The following is a 20,958-nucleotide window of genomic DNA, read 5'->3' as shown; positions in this document are numbered from 1 at the left end:
GTAGTCACACGCAGCGATCCTCAGAGCCCTATTTCCAATTTTTTTTGTCTCAGGGCTGATTAATTACATTAATTAATTGCAGACATATCGTTGCCTATGGGTTCCAAAGGAAGTAGTTCATGTTAAACTTGTTTAATGAAAAAAGATATATACACAGTAATGTATATGTTTTTATTAAATTATTGTTTTAAAATGTTATTTCTCAGATTTTTCATATACATTATTTGTATTCCTCCAATTGCATTGGCAGTGGCACCAGACCCAGGGTTTATTCTAGGATCAGAGATTTTAGTGGTGTTGATCGCCTGCCTAGCCATGATCAGTTTCACAGTTTCCTAAATTCAAAGCAATTTACTTGCCACATTTATAAAAGAGAAGCTCACCTTTTTTCAGAGGTTCTTTGTCCAAACAATTTAGATTATTTCAATATTGTGCCACTGCAAAAGAGTAATAAATTAGAACCATAATAGAAACATATTGTAACCCTGCTTTCACCTCAACATACTGTAGGTAATCCGTTTTTTTGTCCAGGAAGAAACTTCGGTAGTCCCTTATTGTCAGTTCTAAAACTTGACCTGAGACTTATTTTTGAGTTTTATTTGGAATGCAATGTAAAACATGAATATTGACGAATTCAATTTTGTTAATGCTTAAAATCTTAACTTTTACCTATCATCTTAAACACAAAAATGTGGAATGTTAATGATTATAGTGTAAATACTATTGAGTGAGAAGAAAAAAGTGCCACAAGCATGTCATATTTGTTCATACGTGCATAACAGTGGAAGACGGTGTTCTTTAGTTGTTAAGGTTATCTTTTAACAATATGGTGTAACAATTTTTAGCTTGTTTGTAAATTACATACAATTGGGGGGGGGGGGGGGGGGGGAATGGGCTCTGGAAACAGTTTTGCCTGAAACAAACCAGAAAACTGTTCTTAAAAGAAGAGTCTGACAAATCAGTGTATATTAACTCAATTATGCCAAAACAAAATTGAAATTAATCAATTATTTAGCATCTTAAATCATAGAGGTGCATGCCAAATAAAAGCGAATCACACGAAAGTAATTTTCAAGTGTTTCATTATGAAACTTTACAGTATGTTATATTGGGTCACCACACATAACGTCAAATATTTCAAGCCACTATTTGTGTTGATGGTTATGCCAGAGGACTTTATGCTGCAACAAACCTTTTGCAGTGAATGATTTTAGTTTCCAGCAGAATTTGGCACCTGCCCATGAAGCCAAAACTACTAATAGCCATGAAATAACAGTAGTTGATTGGCCTGCAAACCTGCTTGATTTGATTGTGAAATGGAAGATGAGAAAACAGAACATCCGCAATTTGAACTATTATAACACCTGAACTGTGCCAAAGGATAATCTCACTCTTAATCTTGCAAGAGGATGCCCAATAAAGTATTGAGTGCATATTATTTTGATACACTTTTAGGCTAACGTTTGATGTTCAAGATCATTTTTTTGTGGGCCACGCCCCAAAAATATTTTCTGCAATAATCAGAATTGAAACGTAAAGGCTTGAAACATTAGACCGCATGTATAATATGTTTTACTTTCTAAAACACATTTTTTAAATAAATGGACTTTCCCTCAGAATTCTATTTTTTGGAGAACATGCCCGTAATGATAACAAAAGACCCCATGCATCATTCAGTTTGTGACAACCTAAAACCAATAATTTTTTTTTTTTTAAAAGTGTTGAATATCCTTTTGAGATTTCCTCTGATAAGCTTATTCTTATACATCAGTCTGAGATCTGAATTCATTCTGTGGTGGTTTTCCAATCGCTTGCAGGTCATTTTTTTTAGGCCACCAGCTGAACCTGCCGTCCACGGTAGTTGTCGAAGTCTTCTGGTAAAGTATCTGCAAAAAATACAAAAAAACAAAAACAGATATACAATTTATATTAATGTTCTGTCTTATTTTGTTCAAACATAATATACTGCAGTATTAACATGTGATGTATCTCGCAATCTACTGTCAATCACATGATTAAATGAGAAAAATAAGAAAATATGGTATACTCATTTTTAGGGTTGTTCCGATCATGTTTTTTTGCTCCCGATCCGATCCCGATCGTTTTAGTTTTGAGTATCTGCCGATCCCGATATTTCCTGATCCGATTGCTTTTTTTTTTTTTTGCTCCTGATTCAATTCCAATCATTCCCGATAATTTTTCCCGATCATATACATTTTGGCAATGCATTTAGAAAAAAATGAATAAAACTCGGACGAATATATACATTCAACACACAGTACATAAGTACTGTATTTGTTTATTATGACAATAAATCCTCAAGATGGCATTTACATTATTAACATTTTCTATGAGAGGGATCCATGGATAGAAATACTTGTGACTTTGTATATTGTGACTAAATATTGCCATCTAGTGTATTTGTTGAGCTTTCAGTAAATGATACTGTAGTCATGCCCAAATGCATGATGGGAAGTGAAACCATGACTGTGCGTAGTGCTACCAATTGATATATCTTCTCTGCATTGGGAAATAACATAAGGTGTTAAGAAAAAGATCAATTGTTACCTTGCTTCCCCACATTGCTTCCCATGATATTTCTAATCGTAGGGGGAGGGATTGTAAAGCTTTAGCCAATTAAAAAAAAGCTCCAAAGGCTGCCAAAATTCACTCTACTCATTTTACGCTGCCTTTTATCTCTCTATATTGGCAAAACGACGCCATTACCGATTGAGCGCGACAATGCGTGAGTGGGTCGTGCTGCGCATGCCGTTATCGGGATAAATTTGATAACCTTACCTTAAGCCTAAACTAAAGACTCTGGATGAAAGTAACATATTATGTCTGTAACGTTAAATACAATTAGAAAATGATTTAATGAAAAAATATATATATATATTAAAAAAAGGCATGGCCGATATTTTTTTGCCGATTCCGATACTTTGAAATTGACGTGATCGGATCCGATCGATCGATCGGGACATCTCTACTCATTTTGCCTTTGCTCAATCAGAGTCCCACAGCAATTCAAAAGACTTCCTAAGTCCTGAGATCGACAAACAGTTGTCGGGTCTAGTTTGCCATCTATAAGGTCAATAAATTCTTCATTTGCTGCTTGTTAAATGATATTTCGTCTTATAGTGAAGAATTTAGTAGATGCAGTATAGTCATATTATAGCTACTTAATCTATCATTAATAGATAATAATTATCTATCTACTCTGAGGCTGCACATTACTTGCTGCATTCAGACATAACACGGCTCGGTAATGTACCGGATTTGTGACTAGCTCACGAGCCAGTAAAGTTCCGTCTAATTTCCCAGTCCACTGAACCTGGACATTGTGTTCACACATGGGCGTACACCGGGTGAATATCAGACTTGACGCCATGTCTGACAGGACTTTGAATACTGGATTCCCAGCCCAAATTAACTTAAGTTTGTCTAACTACGGGTAGAAGAGGAACAAGGTTTAGAAAACTTCTAACCGTCATATGAGACCAACCCCAACGAAAAAGGTTAAGAGTGTCAGAAGACCCACTTAGTATTATGTAAATGCAGTCTAGATTGGACAAATTTGTGAGGAGAGAGTATTGATCACAACCCTAGGGGAAAAAAATCAGTGTCACACTGTAGAGTTATAACAATTGGCTCACCGTTGCAGCGGTATCGCAGGTTGGCCCAGATGATGTTTTCCTGTGAGAAGCAGAAGACCCCAAGTCGACCCCCTCTCATTGTGGCGTCTATAATGACCCCTGTGTCTGCCACCATCTGAGGACCCTCGTAGAACCGAACTCTATGCCACAAAGACAGAAAAAATACTTTTCGCGTGTGAAAGTAGAACAAGTGTGAAAGATTGGCTGGTTTTGCTTATTTCAAGTACTGTACCTGATGTATCCATCAGCCGGTCGGTGCTGGAGGAACCACCGATAAGACGTCTTGTCCTTCCAGCCAACATTTCGAGCATCTTTCCACAGCAGTTTCACCTGATTGTTCGTGTCGCCGGTATGCCACAAGGCGTTCCTCAAGTTCTCGCCAGGGCCTGTGTTTGACTTTACTGCCTTCCGAAATTCACACCACACAGAATTTGAGTCTATTGTAATGTGTCGGTTAGAGCCAGAAGATGGTTCAGCAATGTGTAAAAGTGTGTGAATATTGTCACCAAGTTGTCCATGGAATATAAAACAAAACAGTAGCAGCGTTGCACTATTGTAATATTTACCCAGTTATTTATTCAGTTTTTCTTCTACGTTCTGAAAACATGGCCTGTTCAGTGAAGACTCCAAAGATAGGGTCACCCACTTTAAATCTGTGAGCTACTTCTGGCACACCAATAAATGCAAAGAGCTTGATATGCAGAGATGTAACAGAACAAAAAATGTTTAAGTGTATGTTATTGGAAATAAAAAAAAAATGTTATGTTAAAAATGTTATTGTTTTGCAAAATAATTCATATTTTAACAAGGTCAGTCGCTGATGCTACTGTGGTACATTCAGTGTTTGCAGTGTGGGTTCAGTTCCTACTTTGTGATGACATTAATGTTAGTTTGCACATTTCCCTGTCTGTTATGCGCATTTTGTGACCAATCCAAGGTGTATAGCATCTCTTTTCTAGATGGTTTGGACATCATCTTACCAATGACCTGTCAATATAACATTTTCTGATGTGGTCATGGTCTTACCCAAGTTGGGAGTATAACATCATACTCTATGTTAGCAAAAGTATTGGCTCACCTGCCTTAAGTCGAATGCGAATTTAAGTGACATCCAAGTTTTATAAGTTTAATATGATGTTCACTTGACTCTAAACAAACCCTTTAGATGACTATCCAATGATAAAGAGTTGCATACCTTCAGTTGGATGCCCGGTTCTGCCACTGCTCTGAATGGGTTTGCTTGCCAGTAGATCTGCTCCACCTGTTTCCACATGACCACGTAAAAACTGGAGCTGTCTTGGTACCCGAAAATAAATCCTGCATAGTCGTCATCTGTCACTGTGTTGACATGAAAAGTCCCTTCGAAATCGACTCCACTAAAAGCAGTGTAACCTGGGAAAGATGTGCTACGTTAACATTCATTCTCCTCAGACATACAGTATGTAGTTTAATATGTGTAACAAGGGCAGATGATGTGCACAAAATGATTTTTTTTAAAAGAATGCCATGGAGCCCCTTAATGTTGTGTTTTTCTTAATCCCACACACACATGAATATCTCAGGCTGGGAGATTGTATAAATAAAGATTTAATATATTTCCCGTGCTTAAATGAGATGTACAGTGATCCCTCGTTTTTCACGGTTAATGGGGACCACAACCTGCCGCGATAAGTGAAAAATGGTGAAGTAGCAACCCCTCCAAATTTTTTTTTGTTTTTGTTTTTTTTTTGTGTGTGTTCAATGTATTTTCAGATTTAGCATTGGAAAGAGATGCATATAAGACACGTTTTTTTTTTTTCACTTTTTCCCTCACAAAGTATAAGAAAAATTATATATATATGCATATATATTTTTTAATAAATGCTTTTAAACACTCAAATGTAATAATTTTGATAAATTTTAAACATGTTACTGTCCCACCGAATTATTTTGAAAGAATAAAGTAGAAAAACGCTTGTCTTTATTAAATGCTTCATTGATTGAGTCCACTCAAATCTGTTCAAGGTGCTCAATTACACACAATGAGTTGCCAAAGCAGCTGTTTAAAAAGTTAAACAGTGATTGACACATGCGGCGCTTTAAAGCATCAGCTTCCAAGCATCTGTGGCAATGTCAAACATTAAACGTCTGTCAATCATTGTTAACTTTAATAAGAAACTCCAGTGCACTGCCTGACAAACGAAGAGCAGCAGGAGGGAGAATAAGACTACGTGATTTGCTCGGGACGGCTCATCTGTATTTATTTTCATTTTTTTGATTGAAAAAAACATCCGCGATGGACTGAGGGCACAAGGTTTGAAGCACAAAGTAGCGAGGGATCATTGTACTCTAACTCCACTCTTTTATTTCAATTGCCAAACTAAGTTCTTACCAACAGCCAACCCAGGATCACTATTCATTGTTTGAACAATCTCTCTTCCCTGCAAAATTATCAGAGAAAGAAATAAAATTAAATAGTAGTGTACTATTTCAGTGAATTAACTTTAAGCTTTTACATAATGTTACAATGTACAACAACTATGTTGATAACATCTTAGCTCTTAAATGTAACCTACAGTAATTACGTCCTCCACAATAGTGAACATTATGAAAATAAATTTACCTGGTCCAGCACCACCCAATTGGGGTCAATCTGAGCATCCCCCTCTGGGTCTAAAACCACAGTCTGATACTCCCTGAAGTCTGTGAGCGTGACCTCGGCATTTTCAGGACAAACATCGATGGTGTCAATGATGGTGTCGTTGTCGAAATCCTTTTCGCACACATTACCTACGCCATTGCCTGGAAGGAAATAAAGAAACGGGTGAGAAAGTGAAGGAAATATTTACTGCTACAATCCCTACCGTCGGAGTCCTCCTGCAAGGGGTTAGGGATTAAACGGCAGTTATCGGGACCCGGTGGCAGCAGGTCCGGAATGCCATCATCATCGTCGTCGTCATCGCACTCGTCTCCTTTACCGTCTTTGTCGGTATCCAGTTGGGAGCTGTTAATGACGGCTGGGCAGTTGTCACGAGAGTCTTGGTGACCGTCGCCATCACTGGGGAATATAGTCTTTGATTTGCTGGATTTTAGCCATGTTTGGCTTCTTTAAATCTAACGGTACCTGTCTTTGTTAGTGTCGCAAGGGTCTCCGATCAGGTCGTTGTCTGCGTCCAACTGAAAAGCAGTATTGGTTTTAGGTTTTAAATAGAAAAGCTGTTTAGTATAGCTAGTCATGGGAGTTAAAACGCTCTAAAGCAGTGGTCGGGAACCTTTTTGACTAAGAGAACAACAACATAAGAAAACATGTGATTCCATGGAAAGATTTACCATTTTATAAACAGCTTTCAATGTAAAGACTGACAGATGGGGGGGGGGAAAAAGACATATTTCTTTTTTCTCCTGTTAGAAGAAATCGCACACCAAAACATGCTAAAATTGCATTAAATAGTACACGACTACAACCCAAGTAATAAATTGGTGATAAAATCACACTGAGCCTGTTTTCAAATTAAAATTTTTAATATCAGCATTATATTGAAAATTGAAAATAAATTACATGAAACAAAACATGCTATCTTAATTGTTTTTTTGTTTTTTTTATTTTAAAATTGAAAACTATTTGATGATACACAGATTTTTTGCAAACTACAATCTTGCCTATTTTGTATTTCTGAGTTCTAGTTTAACGGGAAGATAAACAGGTTTTAATATTCCATAGGATCTGCTAATGGGCCATAAAAGACCTTTATCATGTGTATTCCGGTGGGAAGAATCTCATTTGAAGCATTAAAAAAACACAGCATTTAATTTTTCTGATGTGTAATGTAAAAGATCCAACATTCCAGGGAGTGGCCACTCATAGTGAAGGCAGAAATTTTATCACTGCCATTTCTATTCGGGCCAATCAAATGCAAGTATCGTAGCTTGCCCGCCCATCCTTGTGATGTCATTAATATCCATTATCATATGCCCCTGTGCTGGTGTCTATCATTGTTAATGTGCATCGGTATAACTGATGGCAAAAAATGGCTGCGCTCATAAGCAGTGTCAAACATCATTACTTCATTATCAAAAGTCTAAGAATATGCTATTTGCATACTGGGATACTTTGAGCCACCGTCTTTCACATGAAGCTCCATTATACTAGGTGTTGTCTGTCCTTTTAATGATATATGGTATCTTACTTGGTCTGGGTTGTGATCATAGGGACAGCTATCACAGGCATCTCCAACTTTGTCTCCATCACGATCTTTTTGGTCAGCATTTGGAACTCTTTTGCAATTATCCAGGTAATTGGGGATTCCTGGAATAAATGCATCCAGCGTTCATGTGTATCCTTTGAAAAAAGTTTCCAGTGAGTAAAACATCACTTCTACTAACCATCCCCGTCGATATCTTCATCACATTCATCGCCATATTTGTCCACATCGGTGTCCTTTTGGTCGTTGTTTTTGACAGCACGGCAGTTGTCGCAAGCATCACCAAAATCGTCTTCATCGAGGTTCCTTTGGTCCACATTGGGTACCAGCACGCAGTTGTCCTGTAAACGAGCACGTCCAGGATTTTCAGAATCATTGCTTGAGAGAAAAAAAACAATGAAAATCCGGCATTGCTTTTAAATGAAGGTTTAACTGCAATATTTTACAAAAACAAACTCACAAAACAAGCTTTAAAAAGAATAAAACCCTAAAATGTAAATTTTTTTGCATGACCTTTTGAGGCAAACACTGCAATCGATTGATTTTAGTAACTTTCCATGAGACTTGTGCACCTCTCAGCAGATATTTTGCTCCACTCTAGGGTGGGGAAAGTGCTCCAATTGTCTCAGGTTTGAATGATGCTTTCTCTTGACATTTCAGCTCCTTCCACACATGTTCAACAGTATTTACAGTTGATGAAGGCATATAAAAGGCCATTTCAGAAATGTTCTGCTCTTAGCCATTCTTGGGTGTTTTAGCTGTGTTAGGGATCATTATCTTATTGCAAGAACCATGACCTGTGACTGACACCAAGCTTTCTGACATTGGACAGTGCATTTCCCTCTAAAATACATTGATAGCCTTGGGATTTCGGTCTACCCTGCACCAACTCCCTTCTCCCCTGGTGCAGATAAAGCAAAGCAACAGAGCATAACTTAACCTCCTCCATGTTTCACAGTAGGAACAGTGTACATTTCTGTGGCCACTACAAATCACTGTCGTGGTGGAAATAACACTACAGTATCTACTGTACAAAAAGGCTAGGTTCATACTGCTTTGTTATGTACTTCCCTGATCTAAGTACATGTAAGACCGAGACTTGAATGGAACAACACTTCTTTATTCAGTGTGCTTCTCATCATATATGTCACAGAGACATAACAGAGATTCCTTTTTATACTGTAATACCACACCCACAGGAAGTGCACACTATGGCAACAGCAGTGTGACATAAATATGTCACAGCTTAATGCACAAATCTGATTTTTTTTATCATATGTGGGTTTTTTTGGGGGCGTGCTCGTTCAGACTGACTTTATCCATTGAGCCCGTTCAAGTATTATGCATGCGCAGTAATTCGCAGTCCGACATGCGCTGAGCAAACTGACCCGCATGCGCTGAAGCATCAAAACAAATAACTACACATGCTGGCTGTATATCATTCCAGGGTGATCATTATTTTGATTTCCAAAAAGAAGACACAAATAACAGACATTAATAATCCCCGTTTAGTCTTGTTTTCAAAGTTTATATGTACGTAGAACACATACACGCCCTGTGCGCGAAGAACGCATGCACATAAGCCGCGTGCGTCAGTTTGCCCTGACTTGGCCATGTAAACAATACTGAAATATTGCTCATTTGGCGCACGGAAAGAAAATCGAGCATTATCAGGCTTATTATCCTTTTCTTCATTTAATTTTTTTATGACTGCTAATGCACATCGCTGCCGTCCTGCCTGCCGCTCTTGCTTTTTGCTGCCGATTTGGGAGACTTGACAGTTCAGACCACCGCCACATTGTGGAAAAATGTGGCCCAGATCAGATTTAAACCACTTATGAAAGTGACCCAGATCGGATTTGAAATGGTCCACTTCTATGCCACTAATGCCTCACTCAAGTCGGAAAAACACGAAAAAATCAGATTCTTGCATTAAGACTGAACCTAGCCTAAGTGAACTCCATTTATGATTTACTTTAAAACATGAATGCAGTAGACTGGGGCTCCTTTACTGCATCTGGCACAGGGTGTCTGTGCAGGGTACAATAAAATCCTCTCATCCTTGAAAGAACCTGTGTATTGGGGATCCCATCTCCATCTGCATCGTCATCACAGGCATCTCCAATTCCATCACGATCAGCATCCTCTTGACCAGAGTTCGGCACAGTGAGACAATTATCCTGCAAAAAAAAAAAAAAAAAAAAAAAACGATGAGGAACAAGCAAGTAGGATAAAAAGAATCAAATTTTTTGGCAAGATTTTAGTTCCTTCACATTCTGTATCTTTAGAATGTGTCCTTTAAAATACATCTGACATCTGTAAAAGAAATGAGAATCTATAAACCTCCCTATGTCATTAATTTCTTTGTGACAGTAAAAGTGACTCACCTTGGCACAGTTTCTCTGAGCACAGTCCAACCTCTCGTCTGGGAAACCATCAATGTCAATGTCAGGCCCACACAGGAACCCGTTGCCTGCCCAACCTACTCCACACTGAAAACATGTCAAACATTTTACGAGCGACACTGTTTTCTCGGGAACAGCATTATCTATGTTTAAAGGCAAGCTCTCCCAATGGACAATGGACTTGTGGTTCAAACTTCACATTGAACTGACATGCACAATGTAAAGTTATTTAAAAGTTGTTGACAAATGTTGACAAATCAGAGAGGCATTCAAATAAAAGTCCCCTACTCAAAACCAGAACAGTTCTAAGTAAAAAAAAAAAAAAAATACAGGCGCTGAAATGGACTTATGTTGAAAAGTTTTGGAGACAGCACTTGTACTGCGTCTGATTAACTTATGTTTAGGGTTGTTCCGATCATGTTTTTTTGCTCCCGATCCGATCGTTTTAGTTTGAGTATCTGCCGATCCCGATATTTCCCGATCCGATTGCTTTTTTTTTTGCTCCCGATTCAATTCTAATCATTCCCGATAATTTTTCCCAATCATATACATTTTGGCAATGCATTAAGAAAAAAATGAATAAAACTCGGACGAATATATACATTCAACATACAGTACATAAGTACTGTATTTGTTTATTATGACAATAAATCCTCAAGATGGCATTTACATTATTAACATTCTTTCTGTGAGAGGGATCCACGGATAGAAAGACTTTTGACTTTGTATATTGTAACTAAACATTGCCATCTAGTGTATTTGTTGAGCTTTCAGTAAATGATACTGTAGTCATGCCCAAATGCATGATGGGAAGTGGAACCATGACTGTGCGTAGTGCTACCAATTGATATATCTTCTCTGCGTTGGCAAATAACATAAGGTGTTAAGATAAAGATCAATTGCTACCTTGCTTCCCCACATTGCTTCCCATGATATTTCTAATTGTAGGGAGAGGGATTGTAAGGTTTTAGCCAATTAAAAAAAGGCTCCAAGGGCTGCCAAAATTCACTCTACTCATTTTTTGCTGCCTTTTATCTCTCTATATAGGTAAAAGGGCGCCATTACAGATTGAGCGCGACAATGCGTGAGTGGGTCGTGCAGCGCATGCATTAATTTCATTAAATATTTTAACGTGATACATTTTTTAAAAAATTAATTACCGCCGTTATTAGGATAAATTTGATAACCCTACCTTAAGCCTAAACTAAAGACTCTGGAAGAGTGAAACATATTATGTCTGTAACGTTAAATACAATTAGAAAACGATTTAATTAAAAGAAAAAATATATATTTAAAAAAGGCATGCCCGATATTTTTTTGCCGATTCCGATACTTTGAAATTGACGTGATCGGACCCGATCGGCCGATCGATCGGGACATCTCTACTTATGTTCCTAATAAAGTGTGAAGTGAGGGTTTCAGGTGGGTATAAAGATGACTTATAGTTGCGCCAAAAGAAAAAGTGGAATTTACTGACTTGACATTCAATCTTGCCGTCTCGATGCATGATGCACTCTGCGCTGGCGTGACAAGGGCTCTGTTGGCCATTCCCACATGCCCTCTCAGGCTTGCAGCCACGTCGCTGGTCACCTATGTAGCCTTTCTTACAGGGGCCACATCTGAAGGAGCCCTAACATATGAGACATCACACATTATTGTCAATTACATTAACTTTACCATTTTCTACACTCTTAAGGCTGAGTTATACTTCTGCAGCAGACCTACGCCGTCAAGGCAGACCCAATTTACGACCCTCCGCCGTAGCCTGACGTGCACCTCCACAAAATCCTGACTAGGGGTCACGTCAACGCGTGGTGACGTGACGCAAATGGACTGTGATTGGTCCGCTCAGACTGCTGTTTCCAGTTCAGCGTGAGATCAGCACCATTTTGTGCTACAAGCAAAAATGGACCGAGCCGATGAGAGTATCATCGAAGAGGTCTGCAAGTACGACAACCTCTACAGTGTCTCGTCAAGACATTTATAAAGATTGCCAAATGGCAAGTAATTTGTGGAAGGAGATTGCTGAAAATACGGGGCTGGCGGTCAGTGAATGCATAAAAAAATGGAAGAACCACCGAGACAAGTATGTTTGTGTTCGGAAGCGAATGGCCACCCGATCCGGTGATATCTGCTATGGCTTCCCATTGGTTGTTTGTTGGACACGGCGAAGAAATCGGACAAAACGCTGGACAACGCAGCTTGCTGGCTTCCACCCGATGTTAGAATTCGTAATTTGACTGACAGCACAAACATAACGCAACCCCCATCTATTGGCTTAGCAGTGAATTACAGAACAATGCGTTCCGTTGCCGCAGAACTATCGAATGCTCATTGACGCCGTAGGGTGTACATCATCGCTAGGTCGTCACCACAACACAGAAGCATAACTCAGGCTTTAGAATGGCGGAATGAACATTTGGTATCTGGGCCTCCGTTGGGGATTTTTCACAAAATTTTGTGCCAAATTTGACCACAGTTGAAAGCATTTTTTTTTTACAACATGGGACATCTAGTTATTTTTTTGTGTGCATTTTGAGCAGGTTGATGACAACTTAAGACATTTGTCTCAGTTTTCAAAGAATCAGTACTTACTGGAGTGTTCATACAGATGGAATTCTCTACACAACCCCCATTTGTGTGGCTGTCACACTCATTGATGTCCTTGCATACCTTTGAAAGAAAAGAACCAACCACAATTAGTAAAAAAAATTCAGATATTTCAGAAAGTTTTCTTTAAAATTTAAAGTTCTGTATTCGTTTCTAAGACTATAAAACCCGATTAAAATCATAGCTATTGATTATCATAATATTTACCTGCTTGTTAGCAGTGGCGAAAGCCATGCCAACGCCTTGTATTTGAGGGCCAGTGTATCCCGAGGGACAAGAACCACAGCGGAACCCTGGGGATGTGTTGATGCACCGGACACCCATGTGGCATGGTATCACAGAACACTGCAGGTGCCATTTAAACAACACATTTGAAGACAAGCTAAATGATCCACAAACACACGTGGATTGAGACTCTGTTAATTCTTCAGTATTCGTCAACAGTTTGGACTGCGGTACAGTATGACCATTCATTATATTGTCAAAATGTTAAAATTCCTTATCACCTGAATCAAGAGTTTTACGTATACTTTTTTGAATTGTATTTCTGTTTACCTCATCCACATCAGTGCAGTGGGTGCCGTTACCCTCCATGCCCTCGGGACAGCGTCCACAATTTAGACCTTGAGGTGTCTCCATACACTTTACGCCAGGGAAGCATGGATTGGGTACACAAGATGGTCGAGGTAGCCCTCCACCCATCCCTGTTAAAAAAATTGTAATCCAAGATAAGGTTGGAATATTAAAAGCATAAGGCGGAAAACACAGACAAGGCTGAAAAAACAGTTTCTGCTCTTGCCCCCCTCTTTAAAATACACTGCTGTATTTTAAGTCTAAGCAACTATTGTGTTTGATAGAACAACATGTCTTTATGCTGCCACAGCAGTTTCATGCTGCATTAAGCCCCCGAACTATTTTTGATTTGTCTGTTTTACCCAGGAGACCCCCGTTTACAGACACCGCACATCCGCTTTTGTTTCAACCCAGCCATAAAAAGAAGGTAAATAATTTATTTTTTGAAATGTCATTTTTAGTTCAGAATCATTAACAGATGTCTAATATTTAGTTAAAAAAAGACTTTAAAATATTATTCACCCGCATATTTAAACATTTTAACAAACGTCACAATGAAACAACATCGTGTCTGTAAATAGGTCACAGATATCTACCTCATAGCTATCGCTCAATTGTATTTTTTGTTAGTCCCATTTTCCCCGATATTTTAGAAGATAATCAATCCAAACAAAGAAAAATCTGAGAGAAGAAAATTTCGACCACTCCTTGATGTCTGCGATTTCTGCATTGCGACCCCTGTTGTGTTACCGTGTTTCACGCATAAAATCCCCAAAAGTCCGGCTGTGGCCATTCACAGCTGTGTCTTGACACTCGGTGAGACATGCTACATGGAGTTTTTGGATCGAAACAAGGTAAGTACAGTTGTGGTCAAAAGGTTACATACACTTGTGAAGAACATAATGTCATGGCTCTCTTGAGTTTCCAGTTATTTCTACAACTCTGATTTTTCTCTGATAGAGTGATTGGAACAGATACTTCTTTGGCACAAAAAACATTCATGAAGTTTGGTTCTTTTATGACTTTATTATGGGTGAACAGAAAAAAGTGATCAAATCTGCTGGGGCAAAAATATACATACAGCAGCGCTAATATTTGGTAACATGTCCCTTGGCCATTTTCACTTCAATTAGGTGCTTTTGGTAGCCATCCACAAGCTTCTGGCAAGCTTCTGGTTGAATCTTTGACCACTCCTCTTAACAGAATAGGTGCAGTTCAGTTAAATTTGATGGCTTTCTGACATGGACTTGTTTCTTCAGCATTGTCCACAAGTTCTCAATGGGACTTTGGGAAGGCCATTCGAAAACCTTAATTCTAGCCTGATTTAGCCATTCCATTACCACCTTTGATGTGTGTTTGGTGCATTGTCCTGTTGGAACGCCCAACTGCGCCCAAGACCCAATCTTCGGGCTGATGACGTTGGGTTATCTTGAAGAATTTGAAGGTAATCCTCCTGCTTCATTATCCCATTTACTCTCTGTAAAGCCCCAGTTTCATTGGCAGCAAAACAGCCCCACAGCATAATACTAACACCACCGTGCTCGACGGTAGGCATGGTGTACTTGGGGTTAAAGGCTTCACCTTTTGTCCTCCAAACATATTGCTGGGCATTGTGGCCAAACAGCTTGATTTTTGTTTCGTCTGACCACAGAACTTTTCTCCAGAAGGTCTTATCTTTGTCCATGTGATCAGCAGCAAACTTCAGTCGAGCCTTAAGGTGCCGCTTTTGGAGCAAGGGCTTCCTTCTTGCATGGCAGCCTCTCAGTCCATGGAGATGCAAAACACGCTTGACTGTGGACACTGACACCTGTGTTCCAGCAGTTTCTAATTCTTGGCAGATCTGCTTTTTGGTGATTCTCGGTTGAATCTTCACCCTCCTGACCAATTTTCTCTCAGCAGCAAGTGATAGCTTGTGTTTTCTTCCTGATCGTGGCAGTGACAAAACAGTGCCATGCACTTTATACTTACAAACAATTGTTTGCACTGTTGCTCTTGGGACCAGCAGCTGCTTTGAAATGGCTCCAAGTGACTTTCCTGACTTGTTCAAGTCAATGATTGTTCAAGTCAATAATCACTCACAAGAAATTACTAATTCGTGTTGCTGTATGTATATTTTTGACCCAGCAGATTTGATCACTTTTTCTGTCAACCCATAATAAAGTCATAAAAGAACCAAACTTCATGAATGTTTTTTGTGACAAAGAATTATCTGTTCCAATCACTCTATCGGAGAAAAATCAGAGTTGTAGAAATAACTGGAAACTCAAGAGAGCCATGACATTATGTTCTTCACAAGAGTATGTAAACTTTTGACCACAACTGTATGTGATAACATCTCGTTAAAATCATGGCGTCTTTAATTCTGCTCTCTCATGCTCTCACCTCGAGTTAGGGTTTAGGGGTTAAAATTATTTTTTTTTTAAATGCCCTTCTGTTCAAAATGTTTCTTCCCCAGAAAATTGAAATTTTAAGATTTCAAATGATGTATAGGACAATTTTGAAATTTGGCCAATTTGGGGGTCTCATAGCGGAAATTCAAGTCACCTGGTTGTTTTCCGCCATAAGTATATTTAAATCAAATTTTAACATGGGAAGAAAATCATAGTAAAACAAATGAATCATAAAAATATCAGTCTTATGATTGTTTTTCCCCTGTAACTGACCTAGTTATTTCATATATATATATATATATATATATATATATATATATATATATATATATATATATATATATATATATATATACATACCTCGGGGATGTTGGATTTACAACAAAAACTATATCCGAGATTTTAACTGGCTCAATAATAAAATAAGGAGGAGTAATTAGACTATCATTTTTTAATTTATTCTATATTATTTTTTAGTTTAATTCCTCTGTATACACTTTTAACAATTATTTTAGCAAATAATTTTGAGTATTCATCATAGTGACTTACCACAGGCTTCGCACTCCATCACTGTATTTTTAAGGAATACCATCTCTTTGATCTGGAACATACAATACATTAGTTGGTTTTCTACTGTGGTTGTTAGGGTTTGGTGTGTGCAATCCATTTTTTTCTAGCAACCAAAAATACCCAGTTGTTTTTTAATTATTATTCTTTATTATCACAAAAGAAAAAAAAAAAAATTTTTAACATCATTGCAGCATACTGTATAGGCTATGCGTCTTTTTAAAAAAAAAAAAAAAAAAAAAAAAGATTTCAAGATTCAAAAGTTGAATTGTCCAAAAGTACAAGTTTCAGGATGATTTACCATTTGTTTTAGAAGCTCTCTTATCTCCGTCAAGGCGTGGTTTGACATTTTAATCTGATTTATAATTTCACCATCTAAAATTGGGAGAAAAAAAACAGCAATTATTGCATTTGTTGGATGATAAGTATGTGTTATAAAACAATTGCAGGATCTAGAATCATCTTCGCCACGTTATGATATGGTGTAAATAATTTAATAAAGGAGTCCAAATCAATTATATTTACAGAAAAAACACCCAGAGTTTGTTAAGTGACTTGGTTAAATTAAGTCAGTAAGCAATGAAATACCTGACAACTTGACACACGTAATTGACATGCTGTACATGAATTCTGTCTGTTTGTCTGTCTATGCACGAGTACTTGAGGTGCGCATGTATTCCCAAAAAGGAGTCTTAATGGTTGACATTCCAGAAGCACCGCAGGTCTCGCTAGAATCCACCACCTACGCATTGACTACATTTTAAAAAGCAGACAGAAATGCCGCGATGGCAGTTGCATGATCGATTCTGCAGATACGGACGTGATACAAAAAGTTTTTCTGAAGATTTTAATCTCACTGTACATTTAGCTCTTGTTGCTGTCATATTCAATTGAAGCAGAAAACATAATCATTAGCGCAATTTGAACAGTAGATTTGTTTTCCCAGATGCAAACTCTTGTAGAGCTGCTGACTAGAAACATTGCGGTTTCTCTTTTTATTCACAGTATGTGTGCCGCAATAAGTTGAAGATTTATGATCTTCAAGTGATGTTCAAGCAATGATTTTTGAACGACACCCTAGCACTCACTTCCTAACATAAATGGTACAGCGAAACAAAGCTTTTCATCAGTCAACAAAATCTGAAGCTTATCTCTCAGCACAGTTTGTAGTTGCTGTTTGTACCAACAGACTCAGACCCCAACATGCTCTGTGAGTAACTAACCTATTCCCACCCAAGAAAGTTGTAGAAGTGTGATGGAAGCAAATGTGTTGGTAATATTACATACAGTACAACTTGAGAGAGACCATACTGAACAATACATTGCCTACATGCTGTACATCACGCACATGAATATACTATAATAATGCATTTTTTGTTATTTTTGCTGTTAAACAGCATTAGGATCAACTATATGGTTTCACATCGTATGCATTAGCCATATTAGATGCAGTTCTCAAAAGTCAAAATTCGATGCACGTAACATAGATTCCAGGAAAATGTTGCCTCTAACAACACAAAATGTCAAAGCATGAACAACCATCAAACATGACATCATCTTTGTCTGATCTGATCATAAAATCATAATTTGGTTTCTTAATCAAGGCAGCCATGGATAACTTAAGATGACACTTGTTAAGAATAAACTTGAATTTAATTTTCTTGACAGTTCATAAATGTTCGACCCTGTGATTCTTCAAGTTTCTTTTTCTTATTTCCCAAAATCACCACCAATTCTCCATCTAAAAGAATTCTCTCACCTCTTTGTCCTGCAGCTTGTCCTACGCAGAGCACGCAGGTCAGCACCACGAAACCAAACATGCTGCAGTATGTGTATTCCTCTTGTTCGCTTTCTGAAAACCTGCTTCAATGTAAGACTTACTATCTCCTCCCCCTGATTTGGCTTTTATACCCATTGGTCGTCCATAATTATATATATATATATAAAGTCACCAAAAAACATCAACAACACATCCCCACGACTGTCATCCCCAATTGTAGCACTCATCCCCCTCTGTCGGAATTCCAGGAAAGGATAATGCTCAGATTTTCATGAACACATGCATCACGTTATGGTTGTGTTAGCGTAATATTATATACAGTACGACATGTTCTAAAAAGCATGACAGATGTGTTTAAACATTACAAATTTAAAAACCACCTACAAATTGTTGAGATGAAACAACTAAACTTAAAATAAAGATGAAAACATTTCTGCCTCCTGCAGTGTGTGTGTATGTGCGTATGTTTTTTCTAATGAGCTGAGCAGATGGCACTAACATTCCTTTCTTCCTGATCACCTTGATGATCTCTCAGCGTCACTGAGTGTTTAGGAAAACAACTTGTGATTGAAATTTTTCCAAAAGATCAGTCAGCCAACAATGTAAAAAGTGCCAAACGGAATGTTAAGGTGAAAAAGTTACAACCACCTGCAAAGTTCATCAATGTTGCCTTATTTCAGCGAGTGTTTGTTGTTAGGGGGCTTATGACTTTCTCAATGCATGACCTCAGGTTCACCGAGAACCTTTCCTGTCATCATGAAAAGCCACTGTCACACATTTCAAGTGAATTGTTTTGCATTGATAAACAATGAACAAAAATTAGAACACAATATTTTAATTTTTGGTCCAACATATTTTCTGTGAAGGCAAAAGTCGCTGCTGATTCCAAAAACGGATTATTGCACGTTCTTGCCTCTGAAATGAAACATCACTTCACGTTGATTGATTTGTTTCTAGAATTGGAGCAATCAAGGTAAAGTGATTTCAAAAACATGATTATTGCACATGTTCTTGCCTCTGAAATGAAACGTTACTTCACATTGATTTGTTTCTAGAATTGTAGCAATCAACGTGACGTGACGTTTCATTTCAGAGGCAAGAACATGTGCAATAATCATACTTTTGAATCAGCAGCAACTTTTGCAGAAAATATCTTGGACTGAGCAAAAAAATCTAAAGTATTGTGTTCAAATTTTGTCTTCATTGTTTATCAATACAACACAATTCATTTGAAATGTGTGACAACTGAATCTCAAATAAAACGGTTAAAATGGTGGAACGTGTATCCCACAACATGCACGCAACAACAACTACCGTTACATTTTTTTTGTTTTTACCATAGTAAAAGAGGAAATTGAAAGTGAATCACATAATGTATTAGATTTAAAATCATCAAACAGGTTTCCAAAAGAATGGGTAAAACTAATTTTCTTGTTTTTATAAAATAGTAAGCTTTGATTTAATGTCTCACTCCACCTCATGCAACCCCATAATGGATATGATCAAAATAAGACATTTTCCCCCCTTTACTTATTAAATACCGTATTGGCCCGAATATAAGACGGCCCTGATTATAAGACAACCCCCTCTTTTTCAAGACTCATGTTTGAAAAAAGACTTTTTGAACACCAAATTATTTTTTCTACAAAAAATAATTACAGTACATCTGAAACAAATGAATATAATAATATATTTGAGAGAAAAAGCATGTTATTTTGCCTCACTCAAATCTTGATATTTGAACATTTAAATATGTAAACTAAAGGGCAATCACATTCGTAAATGAATGGCTTCTGCTTTTGAAATGTAAATAAACCAATCTATTGTGATAAAACAACAAAATTGCAATAACTGCATTAACTATAAGGGGTCGCTTTGGCCTGGGGAGTCAAGTTCAGCATTCGCTTCAATGATATCTGGCGCCATCTAGCGTCGTAAATCGATATAATATCTAGACCCCGAATAGAAGACGACCCCCACTTTTTCAGTCTTATTTCAATGCAAAAAACACTGTCTTATATCCGGGCCAATACGGTAAGTATGGTTATTCTCTTGAACAGCAGTAACAGCTAGCGACTAAACATTTAGCTGCTACTACTGAGAAAAAAAATCTAACAATGCACATTTGTAACTGTAACTGTGATTAGGCAAAATTTTATAAATATCACATTCACTGCTGGCCAAAAGTATTGGCACCCCTGCAATTCTGTCAGTTAATGCTCAATTTCTCCCAGAAAATGATTACAACTACAAATGCTTTGGTATTAATATCTTCATTATTTCGCTTGCAATGAAAAAACACAAAAGAGAACAAAGGAGAATGGGGGAAAAATTGTTATCATTCTACACAAAACTCCAAAAATGGGCCAGAAAAAAGTATTGGCACTCTCAGCCTAATACTTGGTAGCACAACCTTTAGACAAAATAATTGCGAACAACCGCTTCCAGTATCCATCAATGAGTTTCTTAAAATGCTCTGCTGGAATTTTAAACCATTCTTTATTTTGCCAACTGCTCCAGGTCTCTGAGATTTGTTTGGTGCTTTCTCCAAACTCATTTTCGGATGTCTCCACTGGTGTTCTATGAGATTCAGGTTAGGACTCATCTCTGGCCACTTTAGAATCCTCCAGTGCTTTCTCTCAAACCATTTCCTAGTGCTTTTTGAAGTATGTTTTGGGTCATTGTCCTGCTGGAAGACCCATGACCTCTGAGTGAGACCCAGCTTTCTCACACTGAGCCCTACATTATGCTGCAAAATTTGTTGGTCTTTAGACTAATACCATACACATGGTCAAG

General features: G+C 37.8%; 1 protein-coding gene across 1 annotated transcript; it reads right to left on the bottom strand.

The window, feature by feature from the left end:
* Positions 1 to 1,003: 1,003 nt before the first annotated feature.
* comp (cartilage oligomeric matrix protein) lies at positions 1,004 to 18,209 on the bottom strand. Its single transcript, XM_057842062.1, has 19 exons — positions 18,142 to 18,209; positions 16,684 to 16,757; positions 16,365 to 16,416; positions 13,408 to 13,556; positions 13,060 to 13,197; positions 12,838 to 12,915; positions 11,720 to 11,872; positions 10,225 to 10,329; positions 9,910 to 10,017; positions 8,019 to 8,178; positions 7,823 to 7,941; positions 6,760 to 6,812; positions 6,500 to 6,693; positions 6,259 to 6,437; positions 6,028 to 6,076; positions 4,852 to 5,048; positions 3,889 to 4,061; positions 3,657 to 3,796; positions 1,004 to 1,886 (listed from the first exon to the last, which is right to left on the bottom strand). The coding sequence occupies exons 1-19, from the start codon at positions 18,200 to 18,202 to the stop codon at positions 1,828 to 1,830; spliced, it is 2,241 nt and encodes a 746-aa protein (XP_057698045.1). The 5' UTR covers positions 18,203 to 18,209; the 3' UTR covers positions 1,004 to 1,827.
* Between the last annotated feature and the right edge of the window lie 2,749 nt (positions 18,210 to 20,958).

The sequence above is a fragment of the Corythoichthys intestinalis genome, chromosome 7 (genome assembly GCF_030265065.1).
Source record: "Corythoichthys intestinalis isolate RoL2023-P3 chromosome 7, ASM3026506v1, whole genome shotgun sequence".
Lineage (NCBI taxonomy): Eukaryota > Metazoa > Chordata > Actinopteri > Syngnathiformes > Syngnathidae > Corythoichthys > Corythoichthys intestinalis.
Note: the sequence above shows the minus strand (reverse complement) of the source record. Positions and strands in the feature narration are given on the sequence as shown.

What these genes read in the sequence shown, in the direction of transcription:
- comp (XM_057842062.1), bottom strand. Translation starts at nt 18,202, where the DNA reads ATGTTTGGTTTCGTGGTGCTGACCTGCGTGCTCTGCGTAGGACAAGCT. An exon ending in TCGCCACTGCTAACAAGCAG is followed by an intron (nt 12,916 to 13,059) that starts GTAAATATTATG and finishes TTTCTTTCAAAG; the next exon opens with GTATGCAAGGACATCAATGA. An exon ending in ATGATCACAACCCAGACCAA is followed by an intron (nt 6,813 to 7,822) that starts GTAAGATACCAT and finishes ACTGCTTTTCAG; the next exon opens with TTGGACGCAGACAACGACCT.